The sequence below is a fragment of the Pinus tabuliformis genome, chromosome 8 (genome assembly GCF_031772625.1).
Source record: "Pinus tabuliformis cultivar Carrire ecotype Pingquan chromosome 8, CPIR1, whole genome shotgun sequence".
Lineage (NCBI taxonomy): Eukaryota > Viridiplantae > Streptophyta > Pinopsida > Pinales > Pinaceae > Pinus > Pinus tabuliformis.
This window is the reverse complement of record NC_142294.1, coordinates 1,969,930,338-1,969,945,428: the sequence shown is the minus strand read 5'-3', so window position 1 is coordinate 1,969,945,428 and position 15,091 is coordinate 1,969,930,338. Positions and strand designations below refer to the sequence as shown.

Below are 15,091 nucleotides of genomic sequence, written 5' to 3'. Positions count from 1 at the left end.
AAAACATTGTAAGTGACAATGGATGTGTTTGCTGAAAACATTTTTTTTTAAGAAATGAAGTAAAATAAACATTTTTTTAAATAATTATGAAACAATATGAGGTTAAATGGAATAGTAAGGGAATGTATGTGAAATTTGGTTAAGTAGCAAGTGGTGTTTACCATGTGGGTAAATATGGAAGACAAGGTGTACGATTGGCTAGAGTGCATTTTCCTATACATATTTTGATGCGAGTAGTGATTCCTCTTGCTACTTAAGCACCCTTGAAATTGCACTAAATGCTAGACCTTGTCGTTCTTTGCTGAAAACATATTGTTTGAAGGATTGAAATAAAATGAATGATTTTTAAACTAATATAAAATAATATGAGGTTAAATGTAATAGCAAGCAAATGTATGTGAAATTTGGTTATGTAGTAAGTGGTGTTTACCATGTGGGTAAATCTGGAAGACAGGTTGTACGATTGGCTAGAGTGTATTCTCCTGCACAGATTTTGATGCGAGCAATGATTCCTCTTGTTGTCTACGCTTAAGATATGGATTCTCGTGCATTTGTGCGATGCGTGAGAATGGAAATGATGGATTGATTTGAATGTCTGCCAATGACCGCACTCTTGAAATTGCAGTGAACGTTAGCCCTTGTCGTTCTTTGGTGTTGATGTCTACTGTTGCTTTATCTAATGTCATTCCTTGTGACTTGTGTATCGTTAAAGTCCATGCCATTTGAAGTGGTATCTGACGACGTGTACCCCTTTTGATGGGAGAAATGGGTACATATGTTGGGTGTGAAATGTCCCATGGTGTTCCTTTGTATTTTCTAAAGTCGACGACCACGAAGGATGGTAATTCTAGGGGCTTTGAGTCAATTGAATAAAATATTGAAATGACTTTCCCAAGTGCGCCATTGAAAAGGCCTGTATTTACCCACAAGTTGTTGGTGAGCACAACATTTTGTTCATTGCATTAGAGCACTTTTGTGAGCAAATTCTCATCTTCTATTGTAGTAGAAGTTTTTTTCCTTTGTTGTTCTGCAAAGCAAAGCGCAACTAGAATTTTCAATTTTTTAAGCATTTTCTTATTATGCAAGACAACTGAGTTGTTTGTTGCCTATAGGTGCATGGATTCTTCAAATGTGCATTGATTTTCATGTGTAAGAGAGGAAATTGTCCTTGACATTAGGAGTTTCCAATATTCAAGTGTAGATATTCCATTTCTGAGATTTGTGAGTATTTTCTGGAAAGCAACCTGGGACGGGCTAGCTCCTTGTTGGCGAAAAATGGTTGAAAGTGTTAAGAATGTGTCAAATATGTGCCAAAGTGCAGTGCCACGTGATGTCCCAGCATATAGAGGAATGCCTTTTACAGGTGGTAGCTGGCCTAAATCTCCAATAAGGATAGTTGAGCGATTACCAAATGGTGCATTTCGGTGAAGGAGGAATGCCTCTCTTAGACGATCGTCAATGCGAGAAAGCATTTTTGGACCGATGAAGCTCATTTAATCAATGAGAATGTACTCTACATGATGGAGTTTCTCTTGCAATTGTAGGAGTGGCTGGCCTTCAAGAGGATGCATTGTTTGGATAGGGATACGAAGGGCAGAGTGAATTGTGAGGGCATTTATGTTGAAAGCTGCAACGCCGGTTGGTGCAAGTAACAACAAAGGGTTTTTGTTTGTTGGTGAGTTTTCCACAAATACATGGTGCAGACATTTAATCAAATGGGATTTTCCTGTCCCAGATGTTCCTTGTATGATGATTCTGCGTGGGGGTTTCGGTGAAGGGGTTTTGAAGTGTGAAAAGATAGTGGTAAAAGCTATGTTTTGGGTAGGAGATGATGTGTGATCTTGGGGAAGGTTGGAAAAAGAATGATGTTGGTTTTGAATAGTTGAGCAGTTGAATTCAACGAAATTTATGGCAATTTCTTGCAAGTGGAGAGGGATAGTAGTATGTGACCAATTGTGGTTGGCATCAAAGTCACGGTAGCCAATCATGTCGAGGTCATCAACTTCAATATTGCAACCTGGGTGGATCTGAGAGAGGATTTGTCATTCATTCATCTGCATGAAATCAAGAGGGGTCTCGGAGGTAGATTGATCTTCAGTATGTGGGGTTTGTGGGTTTTCAATTTCTCGATGGACATGCCATGGTATATATGTACCCTTTTTTTGTTCCCAGTGTGCAATTATTTCTCCATCTGTTGAACCAATATCATTGGGGAGTGTACGGAAAGGGAAATACAATATTAATTCACTCCAGCAAAAAGTGGCATAAGAAGGATCATCAGAGGAAGGAATGACATTGTAGTGTGGCAAGACATGTACAATCATTGGAGGGAATATGTGTTTCCATTGGTTTTTTTCCGATGGGTATAATATGACCAAGACCATGCAGCTTTAAGGAGGGGCAGTGATTCCAATGAAATAGGCCTATTCATGTATGCAAGGATAAATTTTGGCATCGAACGGGGATTCTCAGTATCTTGAGAAACACGTTTGAAAATAGTCCTATTAAAATTCAAAGAAACAAATGTACAGCTGCAGAGAGAGAGAGGTAGCTTTTGTAACATATGGCATATTTCTTGCGCTCCAATGTCTCTATTTGCAATGGTTTCCATAAGGAGTTTCCAGATAACAACAATAGTAGGTGCTTCTGGAATGGCACTTTGCGAAAGTCGTGATAGCATTTGACGGTAGCTCTCAGATCTTGTTTCTGCTTTTGTTGCATACTTTGAAATATAGTTTAACATAGCATGGCGAGATAGAACTGGTTGACAATCAACATTTTCTCTCCAGATAGAAAGTAGATCGGCATTGTGAATATTCAATCTTTCATCATTGCGAGCAGGGACGTAGGTGTTATGACCTTTATCATCAATGAAAAGTGAAGATGTGGAGTTTAACTCCCACGGTACTCCATACCGACAGCTAAGTACATTGTCTTTCTTGCGAAGACAAGAAGATTCATGACACTTTGTATGACGTTGAACGCAGTTGACGAGCTCTGCATAGTCTTTAGACTGGGTGGACTTGAATATTGATGTTGTCTCAAGAAGACATGGGTTATGAATTGCTAATTGGTGAAGCGAATATTTCAATGTTCTGGCTGGCGTGGATTCATATCTGAATATAATATGAAGGTAAAATTTGGTTAAAACATAGATGCAATGTAGAAAAATAATGTAGAGGGAAATGGATATTAAAAAATACCTGCACCAGTAATCTATTGTGTGGAGGCCTTTTTGCCGGATTTCTTCGAGGAAAATTGTAAATATGTAATGCATATATTGGGATGTTAGATGTGGGTTTTTAATTATGTTTTGATTTCTCCATTGGAAGTGGTTATCTGAACTGGAAGGAACATTGGTAGGCATGATCATGTGCAATTCATGCCATTTAGTATCATCTGCACTGAGAGTGAAAAATAATGTCAGACTTCCTGTTTGTGTGATCATGTCAGTCAGCTCAGATCGTCGTTCCAGAAAGACTGTGTTCCTCATAGGCCTGAATTGAACCGCATTATTTTCTCGTGTAATTTTGAATCTGGAGAGTCACGAAGACACTGTCATAGGTTCGAAATTGTTGTTGGCAAGTTGTTCTCAATGTACTTCTTCACAAAAACACTAGCAGTTGTTTGGCTTCGGTGGCACATTAGAATGTTATAAAGATAGTATCGGAATCTTGGTTGTTGGCCAAAGTGGTTATCATGGTAGTGTAGCAAGTGCAAGGCGTATTCATTCATCTCAACTTTTGTAATTCTTGGTTGCATGGTCATGGAAATTCCTGTAGGAAAGAATGTGGGGAATGCCATGGCAAAGAGGCCTACGGTGTTGTATTCATTCATATTTGTTAAAGATATTGGAGGCCAATCAACAAAGCTTGTTGAGTTTGAATGGGTCAAGTGCAAATAATCACAAATGTGCTCAAGTTCAATACATGAATTTGGGAGTATTGGAATGAAAGAAGAGGGTTGGATTTCTAATCGAGGTAGCATGACATCAGTATCATAAGTAGAATCAATATTGGTTTTATGGGGTTCAAAAGAGGAGGTGGTTACATTATGGAGAAGAGAAGAAATATCTGTAGGGTGATCTGGTAGAGCAAAAATTGCAAATGAGCTGAATTGAACATCACTGTAGTAAGGGTCACTTTTTATTACGTATTCAAGGGCTGCAAGGGCACGTGATTTGCAAACGAAGAATTCATAAGCCTTTTCAGATGGATTGTGCCTTTTCACAATGAGGATGTCTAAGTCAGAAATCATTCGGGGTAAGTATTTGGCAATGGTAGTGACGTCTTGAGGGAAGCTAATTGTATGGCCACTATATTTGTATTGACCACCACGGGCGTGAGTGACTTGTAGAATGGGGTTTACATGTGCAATGAGCATTTCTTCAACTTGTGTTAAATGTTGAAGGAAATATGGTTGTTCACCCGGGTTCATGTTGTTCAGTTGAGAAAAACGATTGGTAGAATTAGATGATGCACAACGAAAAGAAGAGAGGCTACCGTGTAAAAGTCTTGTTTTCATTCCTAGGTATGATTCTTTTCATATTGTGCAAACATGCACAGTAGAAAGTTCATTTATCCTTTGTCGAAAGCGACGATGTTCTTCATTAAGGGGAGGGTTATTTTGGATTTAATGAAGGTGAGGTGGGTTGGTTTGTATAGTTGGGAGAGGATTTGAGGTGGGAAGGGATGTAGAGGAAGTAGTAGGGTTGTTGCAGTTTTTATAAAGAAGTCGCCAATGTGCATTTATTGTATCCTTGTGTTGTGCATAAAGAAGACGATGTCGTTCATTTTTATCCGCATTTTGAGTGTTTTTTGGCATATCTACACAAGTACAAATATTATTGTTAGTTTTCATAAACGAGTTTTGCATGTATAGAGAATGTATTACAAGTTTTAGAATTACATTTTTTTATCTGAACATCGGTGAAGTATAGGTAGAATAGGTAAAAGGAAAAACATGCAATTCATAGACACTAAATGAGGGACCAAGAATGATTTGACATTGTTGCAAAGCTTCATATATAAGTTACGTAAATTTTGAAAGGGTAAACATACATATGTTGAAAGTAGTAATTAGGAGTATTACAAAAATATATGTTATTATGGCATCTATTATTGAGAGGAGAAGAGCAAGATAACCAATTTTTTGCTTTCTTCTTCTTCATTTTATTTTCAATAAGATTGAACGATAACATGAATAGATTAGCAAGCAAGAGATCACTGATAGTTATGTAAAAAACAAATGGAAAACTCATGTATTAAGTCTTTAAAAATGTTGATATCTATATTATGTAAAATACAAATGGGTAAACATACATATTTTGGAATAACTGAAAAAGAGTATTTGCAACAAAAGTGTGCAGCACAACAACATGGGCGTAATTTACAACAATATGGAACAATGAGCTATGCAAAAATGTCAATTTATGTACAAACAGTAGTGTTTGAAGAAACCCTGAAAAAATTTCAAAGGCGGCAAACAACAGGTCATTTTGAAGTGGACATTGCTTGAATGTCATTGAGGGCTTCCTTGCATGCAGAGGCATATTGAATTTCTTCTGAATTTATCAGTATTGGTTGCAAGTGCTCAACACCATTGAAGTAATCTGTTTTAATGGAAAGTGTTAGCAGGAAGCAACGTCCTGAAATTCAGCCACAAATTTCTTGCAGATCAGTTGGTTCGATAGAAAGAAGGAACAGGTCTTTTGCCGTGATGCCCATGAGCTCATTTCCTACGTCATTGAAAGCTGTGACATTTTGTAGGTGCCCGGTGTGGTCATGCAACTCAATTTTAAGTTTGTAACGGTAGTCACATTCTGGGAAGTCACTGTTACATTTTGTACAATGCCAAAGATTGTTAGAATGCTCCATAACCTTTTTCATGCATTGTTTTCCATTGAAATCTAATGGACATGCTAGAAAGTAGAAGTCGTCCATGTGAAGAGCAGTTATCGTTGCATGAACTAAAACCCATATTGCTTTCTCAGAGGCTTTCATGCAAGCAATTTCATGAATCATCTTTTGTGCTAGGGCACGTTTCAAAGCAACACCATAGTTTCTACTCAAAGATGGAGAAGAAGAGCTATAACCTGTTTCACGGAACCATGCATGTAGTCGATGAGTTTCTTCAACTTGTGGATTTATGATGAGAGTTCTCGTTGATATCGTCCCTATTGTGGTTCCATTGAATTCAGATACATGACCTCCTTTGGTTGCAAGGATTGATGGGTTGTCAAAAGAGTAGAATTCAACAAGGTTTTGTCCTATAGAGTCACAATGATCTCCCTGTAATGTTACATCAATGATAAAACCCGACTTGTCTTTTAATATGAGTGTTTTCCTTAATGTTTCAGTTCCGTATTTTCGTTGAATTGTTGATGCAGGTGAGGTGGAGGTAAAAACACCAATGACATCCACATTCGTATTTGGACTTGCATTTTTTATTTCAGCAATAGTTTTGAAGTGAAAGCTCTGATAAGGAAATGTTGGATCATCTATGGAACATGGATTGACAGTGGAAGCAACAAACAAGAAAATTTCCCATTTGTTCTTGAGGTGGTTGTAGTTTGGGTTTGCTTCTTTAACTGTGCCATTTGAAACAATGTATAGCTGGCCAACTTGAATTAGACTGTAAAGAGATTCGGCCAATTCAGGAAATGCAGAAAGGTGGATCTCTTCCTTATCATGACTGATAAGGTCAAATCTGAAAAAAATTCCTGAGCCTCGCACATTGTTGTAAGTATTCAATGCTATTTTTGCAAATTCTCTACCTTGGATAGACCAATCCTTTCAGTAGGGATTGAGCGCCTTGAATGGAATAGTTGTAATTGTCGCCGTAATTAGTGGAGTAACTACAGAGGGCAAGTTATCTTGTGTTGATGAAGAGCTATACTGGGATGTACCTGCCTTTGCATGTAGTAGTGTTGATGAGTCCTTGGTCAATGCTGCTTTACGCATCACAACTTCAAGCTCAACAACTTGGATGGACCTTATGTAAACAAATGAGAAATGAATTAATGAAGATTCCATTTTTGTTTTTTATTTTTGTAATGCAGGAAGAGTATAGAAGACAAAAAATAAAAGAGGGTAAATTCAAATGTTGGGCTTTACGAGGAGTTTTGAAGCACCATACAAGATGCTTTTTTAAGCAGAATTATTGAGCCGATTTGTATGTCTTCAGATGCAACTTGTGGGCTATATGCATATGGTAGCAAAGTCTTGTGTTGATGTGTTCCATCAGATAGAGTAATGTGGAAGTGGGAGGATGTAGTTTTTAATGAGGTAACAGAACCAATATCGATTATCTGGAGTAGTGGTTGAATCTCAGTGGAACCATTTAGCAATAGAGGAATGGCGTTCGTAGTCAAGGCTGGCTCCATAATATTAACAGAGGGCAATCTTTTTTCCGTGATAGTAATACCTGTAATTCATCAAATTCACCAAGTTGGAGTCCAACACAAAAATCTAATAAAGAAAGATGTGATGTGAATGCTGAATGTAATCTAACAAGGCTAACTTTTGATGGTGAAACAATAATAAGGGCACAATATATGAGAGTGACATTGTCACTCACACCATATTAAAGATGAGCTGACCTTGTAGCACAAAAAAATTTAACATTTTTGGCATAAATTAAAAATGCTTTACGTAAATTCCATGCCAGGTATGTAAGGTATGTGTCTAAACCTTCTTAAAACTATAACGATGTTTCTAAAACTCTTATAACATGCTCAAAATCTGCCTGAACATGTTGACTGATGGAAAGCTATGCTTTGTGCATGTGCCCAACATGGTTAAACCAAATACATAGCAATATACTTACCTAATTGATCTTCTTGCACATGTTGGGAACATGGATGAGGCAAAGAACTTAATAAACAACTTACTACATGAGTTGCTGAGATTGTCATTCACATCACTATTAAAGGTGGGCTGACCTTTTAGGACATAAATATTTAACATGTTCCGGCATAAATTAAAAATTCTTTATGTAAGTTCCATGCTATGTATGTAAGGTATGTGTCTAAACCTTCTCAAAACTATAACAATGTTTCTAAAACTCTTATAACGTGCTCATAATCTGCCTGAACATGTTGTCTCATGGAAAGCTATGTTTTGTGCATGTGCCCAGCACGAGTTAAACCTAACATATCACTAGGTGTAAAGAGTTGGTGGACATGGATGATGATTTAAATACATTGTCAATTGTCATTGAAGCTACTTACCAAGTAAAAGGCAAAGGTAGCATTGTGTTGAGAACGTTAAATCACCAGATCAGGAGTATAAAAAATGTTTGGTATGCCCTAGGTGTTAAAAAAATAATAATTTATGTTCAAAGTATTGATAAACAATATTTTTTTAGGTAACTTTTGATGGCAAGGAATGTGAAACCTTAAACAAGACTAACAATGAAGTTATGGCAAGAGTAGCAATGGATGGTTTATAATTTGGTTGCAATTCTAGTCATTCAAGAGGGATTGAGGTTGTTGAACAAAATTACTTTGATATGTTATAACATTAAAGTTATGGCCACCTTAAGCTTCAGTATCTCTACCTTTTGTATTAGAAACAAATGGTTAGAGGGTTGCCATAAATAAAGTAAGATTGTGTGGTTTGTGAAGGATGTCGTGCAAGTAAGCAACACAGAGACCAGTGTCCAAAGGGGTAGCAAGGAGAGAACTGGGAATATTGGATCTTGTTCACAATCACATGTGCACTGATGTGAATACAATCATGTGTGCACTGGTGTGAATTTCTTAACCGTTTTTGATGATTTTTTGGATAATGTTGGATCTATTTATTAAGAACAAACGAACTGAAAAAACTATTGCTACACCCTCCTTACTTGCTGTTAAAGTCCAAAAGATCCCTCCAGTGATGCGCCGTCTCTCAAGATATCAAATGTAGAATTTTCCAAATATGCCCACAAGTAGTGGGCCTTGTTTAAAGATATTAAAAATTAAGTATGAAGAATTAAGGAGGATAAACTCAACCTAAAATAAATGAAATGGAGCACCCATCTTCCAGCAATCTCATGCTATGTTTGCATGCCAAAAATAACACAAGGTGAGTTGCTCTCTTGTATGTATAAAAATGATTTTTTTTTCAAAATATCCTTTATTTGAGCACCCCCTTTAATGTGGGTAAAGAAAAATATTAATGCCAAAATTTCCCATAAGTGGAGCACCCTCCATCCACTACTCAATCCTCAACTATCACAAAATTAGCATTAAATGTGGCAAGAACTCCCTCTTCTTGAAGCTAATCGTTTGAGAGGAATATTCTCATTACACCATCACCCAAATCAACATATAATTGCACATGTTGTAGTGAGAATGAATCCAGTTCCACATGTCAAGTATACAAGCAAACTCAATGCTGAATTAAAATTAGTTACAGGAAATACAAATAAACCATCAAGTCACATCATGTATACCAAATTCATTAAATTATGATGAAATAACTAGATATGGATGATGTCCATATCACCCCCTTACCCAAAATAGTGATGTCTTCCAAAAAGTACGAAACACCTGCCACACATGGTAACTAAATTTCCCAAGAATGGCACCTGCTAAAAATAGCAGTGACCTCCTAAAAAGATAGGAAGTATTAAAACCTGAAGTTCTGCCACTAAGAAGTAAGCATGAATGGTCCCAGCTAAAAATAGAAACTTGTTATCAATAGCAAAATCTAAAAATAGGCTTTACTAAAATAGGAAGTCCTCAGAAATCCAATTATGAACAACGATGACACTTACTGAAATATTAATGCATATAAACATACATCATTAAAAATAGACACACTCCTAAACTCATAGTGTAGGTGTCATGAAGAGCACATGTAGGAAACACTGCATGCATGCATGCAACTGAAATCTATGTCTGCTCTCCATGTCAAACAACTGTGTACCTGTACCTAGAACTGATCCAATGATGGATGCATGCAATCATGCATGTAACTGAAAATGATTAATAAGGCCCTGGAAGATAATACTAATGAAAAGTGGATTGTTGATGTTGACGTTAACAGCAAGACTGCATGCAAAACTGGGTGCTAACAGTGGCTCCACATGGGGGTTCATAACCCCCTGTGGGATATTGAGAATTGCAGAAATCTCCAGATGATAAGCTTTCAAAAGGATTCAATCAAGCCATGTGTCCTACTCTGCAGTACCTCTTCTTTTTCCAGGAAATACTTCAGAAATATGAAATGCAATAACATATCAAATTATAATTTTAATGGCCCTGTCTTTGTAATTTCTCCTTTTATCATACACTCCTTACTTGGAGATTCAATATAACAAATATCTTGGTGATTCAACAGCTCAGTCCATTGATCCAAGTAGAGGCACGCACGCATCATGGTGAAAAAATGTGATGTAAATCATACCAACGATTTTGAAAGTCATAAGATGATTCTAAATAGAAGCTTGTTATTGAAAGGATCAGAATGGATAAATTATAATAATCTTATCAGATCTAGAAATGCATGCCAAAAATAATAAATGGAAGTTCATGATGCATCAACATATTGGAAAATACAAGGATATCTTGATGAGCAAAATCAAAATTCTACAAGTAGAAGGAATATAGACACTAGCATTCTCTTAAGGACCATTGGTTTTATTTTTGATGGTTGAAGTTAAATGAAGATTGTCAGAAAGGGATCTTTGTCTGAAGTTAGAGAAAATCAGTGGCAATTAGAATATTTATTTCCAAATGGTTACAGTGAGGGAAATTCAGTAGTTGATTGAAGACAATTAATGAACTTGGGATTCAGTTGGAGGAAAAAGGATCTTGGGTAACAAATTAAGGAACATTTTGTTATTAAAATTGTTCTTTCATTATCGAGTATTTAGCTATTGACTTGAAACTGGTGGACCTTAGTAAAATTTGCAGGGAAGACATTTGAATTTCTTAACCGTTTTTGATGATTTTTTGGAGAATTTTGGATCTATTTATTAAGAATAATCTAACTGCAAAAATTGTTGCTGCACCCTCCTTACCTATTGTTAAAGTCCAAAAGATCCCTCCAGTGATGCGTCGTCTCTCAAGATATCAAATGCAGAATTTTCCAAATATGCCCACAAGTAGCGGGCCTTGTTTAAAGATATTAAAAATTAAGTTTGAAGAATTAAGGAGGATAAATTCAACCTAAAATAAATGAAATGGAGCACCCATCTTCCAGCGATCTCATGCTATGTTTGAATGCCAAAAATAACACAAGGTGAGTTGCTCTCTTGTATGTATAAAAATGATTTTTTTTTTTCAAAATATCCTTTATTTGAGCACCCCCTTTAATGTGGATAAAGAAAAATATTAATGCCAAAATTTCCCATAAGTGGAGCACCCTCCATCCACTACTCAATCCTCAACTATCACAAAATTAACATTAAATGTGGCGAGAACTCCCTCTTCTTGAAGCTAATCCTTTGGAAGTAATATTCTCATTACACCATCACCCAAATCAACATATAATTGCACATGTTGTAGTGAGAACGAATCCAGTTCCACATGTCAAGTATACAAGCAAACTCAATGCTAAATTTAAATTAATTACAGGAAATACAAATACACCATCAGGTCACATCATGTATACCAAATTCATTTAATTATGATGACATAAACGGATATGGATGTTGTCCATTTCACCCCCTTACCCAAACTAGTGATGTCTTCCAAAAAGTAGGAAACACCTGCCACACATGGTAACTGAATTTCCCTAGAATGGCACCTGCTAAGAATAGTAGTGACCTCCTAAAAAGATAGGAAGTATCAAAACCTGAAGTCCTACCACTAAGAAGTAAGCATGAATGGTCCCAGCTAAAAATAGAAACTTGTTATCAATGGCAAAATCTAAAAATAGGCTTTACTAAAATAGGAAGTCCTCGGAAATCCAATTATGAACAACGATGACACTTACTGAAATAGTAATGCATATAAACATACATCGTTAAAAATAGACACACTCCCAAACTCATAGTGTAGGTGTCCTGAAGAGAACATGTAGGAAAAACTGCATGCATGCATGCAACTGAAATCTATGTCTTCTCTCCATGTCAAACAACGGTGTACCTATACCTAGAACTGATCCGATGATGGATGCATGCAATCATGCATGTAAGTAAAATTATTAATAAGGCCCTGGAAGATAATACTAATGAAAAGTCCATTGTTGATGTTGATGTTAACAGCAAGACTGCATGCAAAACTGGGTGCTAACAGTGGCTCCACATGGGGGTTCATAACCCCCTGTGTGATATTGAGAATTTCATAAATCTCCAGATGATAAGATTTCAAAAATATTCAATCAAGCCATGTGTCCTACTCTGCAATAACTCTTCTTTTTCCAGGAAATACTTCAGAAATATGAAATGCAATAACATATCAAATTATAATTTTAATGTCCCTGTCTTTGCAATTGCTCCTTTTATCATACACTCCTTACTTGGAGATTCAATATAAAAAATATCTTGGTGATTCAACAGCTCAGGCCATTGATCCAAGTAGAGGCAGGCACGCATCATGGTGAAAAAATGCGATGTAAATCATACCAACGATTTTGAAAGTCATAAGATGATTCTAAATAGAAGCTTGTTATTGAAAGGATCAGAATGGATAAATTATAATAATCTTATCAGATCTGGAAATGCATGCCAAAAATAATAAATGGAAGTTCATGATGCATCAACATATTGGAAAATACAAGGATATCTTGATGAGCAAAAACAAAATGCTACAAGTAGAAGGAATATAGACACCGGCATTCTCTTAAGGACTATTGGTTTTATTTTTGATGGCTGAAGTTAAATGAAGATTGTCAGAAAGGGATGTTTGTCTGAAGTTAGAGAAAATCAGTGGCACATAGAATATTTATTTCCCAATGGTTACAGTGAAGGAAATTTAGTAGTTGATTGAAGACAATTAATGAACCTAGGATTCAGTTGGAGGAAGAAGGATCTTGGGTAACAAATTAAGGAACATTTTGTTATTAAAATTGTTATTTCATTATCGAGTATTTAGCTATTGACTTGAAACTGGTGGACCTTAATAAAATCTGCAAGGAAGACATACAAGTTTGACAAGATCTCATATGGTATTCCTACTCGAGATAAATTTATTTAATTATGATTAAAAAAAATTGTTTTTGAGAAATATGTTTTATACCGTCTCTTTGCCTAAGCTGTTGTGCTTTTGGTGTGGAAATTTCTTAAAATTCAAAATTTCATGCAAAACAGAAAATTTACCTTCAAATCTTTGCCCTGTGAATTTTTAGCCAACAGTTCAACAGTACAACAACAATATGACTGTAGCAAAGTGCAGATTGGGGTTTCTTGCTACAACATATTATAAGATAAAAATGTTTGTTTAATTATAAAGTTCTGTCATCAAATTCTAATTTTTCAAATATATTATCATGTAAATATCGGACGGTCCTAGAGCTGCCTTCTGTCATTTCAATCCTATGGAGCTCTGCCTTCTGTCATTTCAATCCAATGGAGCTCTAATTTAAACAACCTACATATGTAGCATAAAGTGGCATGACGGTAACCTACCTGACAAGTGTTATAAACGTGTCGATGAGAAACAAAGTGTGAGAGAAGAAGGATCAACATGGAGATTCATCACGTGATCCCACCGTGTTATTTTTCTATGAATCCATCCTCTGCTCATTACTTGCAGCATTCATCCCTCGACTTCTAAAAAAATTAGGGAATACGGGAAGATAAACGGTGCTTAGCCTTGGTGAATTCAACTGTATTGATACAGTTGACTAAAATATACAGTGAAATAATCACTGGTAATTTGAATATGGCTGCAGATCTGGGATGGGGAGTTATTAATGTGGTGGTGTTGGTTATCTTGGCGGGTTTTCACATGACCATATGGCATGCCACTTCAGTAGAGTCCAATCAAAACAAGGCGGATAAATTAGCAGAAGACAACAAGATTGGATATGTAAAGGAGAAGGCTAGAGAGGCTATGGAAACCAATGAGAAGGCATTTGAAGGTGCAGGTACAGCATCGTGGGATACAGTCAAAACTTGGGCCAACGTGACCTCTGATAAATTGCCTAAATCCTTCAGTTTCAAGAATAGGTAGAGCCAGCTTCCCAATAAGACCTAGAATAGAAATTTTATATGGTCCTGTTAAATTTCATTTAAATGCACAATTTCATGTTAACAATGTACACTGTCAGATTGATTAATTGATTGCAAGAGTTACTAATTATCTGTTGATATTGTTGACAGTGATTCTCATGGTACAACTGAAACAGTGAAGGAGACAAAAACCAAGGGCTATGAAATTGGAAATAAGGCAACCCAAGATGTTACCTAAAGGGCTTTAGCGCTCCTTCTCTGGTCTCTTGAGCACTGAATGAACAACTTACTGAACTTTGAGCAACGAACGAACAACTTCTGAACAAAACAACCACTGAACTTTGAATAGAACAACCACTGAATTGTGAGCACTGGACGAACAACTTCTGAACAGAACAACCGAGTTGTAAACAGGGTATGGAAAAATAGTGAATGAGCACTGAACAATCGAGAGTTGTAAGAGCAGAGGACAACATAAATTCATTGTTATGGAAATAAGGCATGTCGTGCACAGTAGAGTGCACATCAGAAACCGGAAGCATTGTTATGGCAGCAGGTCGTGGAAGAGCAGTGGAAGAGCAGAAAGCGGAAAGCAGGTTGTTGTGGAAGAGCAGAAATCAGAACGGGGTTTTGTTGAGGGAGAAATAGTCCGAGATATTTAGCTAGATGTTAGAGAATAGATGTCAATCAGACCATATGCCAGATTGATGCCAGATGTCAATCAGAGAATCAAAGTGTATACTACTAAACGGATTCAAAAGAAGGCCTATCGGCCTAATTATATATGATTTGCAAGATGGTAATTGGAAAATTTTAAAGGCATTATGTCCTTAACTAAGCTTAGATATTAATTATATAATATCATTTTTTTTTATTTGACAAGTTATTTGTTACAAAAATTTATTGAAGTATTAATTTTATGATGGCATTTCGTTTTACTTAATGAGATAGAACTGGGTAAAAGACTAGAGTTTCTAGTTCA

The 15,091-nt window shown here is 36.3% G+C and overlaps 1 protein-coding gene across 1 annotated transcript; it reads left to right on the top strand.

Annotated features, from left to right (window-relative positions):
* The first annotated feature begins 13,819 nt into the window (after positions 1-13,819).
* On the top strand, positions 13,820-14,347 carry LOC149244343 (uncharacterized). Its single transcript, XM_089371510.1, has 2 exons — positions 13,820-14,106; positions 14,260-14,347. The coding sequence occupies exons 1-2, from the start codon at positions 13,820-13,822 to the stop codon at positions 14,345-14,347; spliced, it is 375 nt and encodes a 124-aa protein (XP_089227636.1).
* The last annotated feature ends 744 nt before the right edge of the window (positions 14,348-15,091 follow it).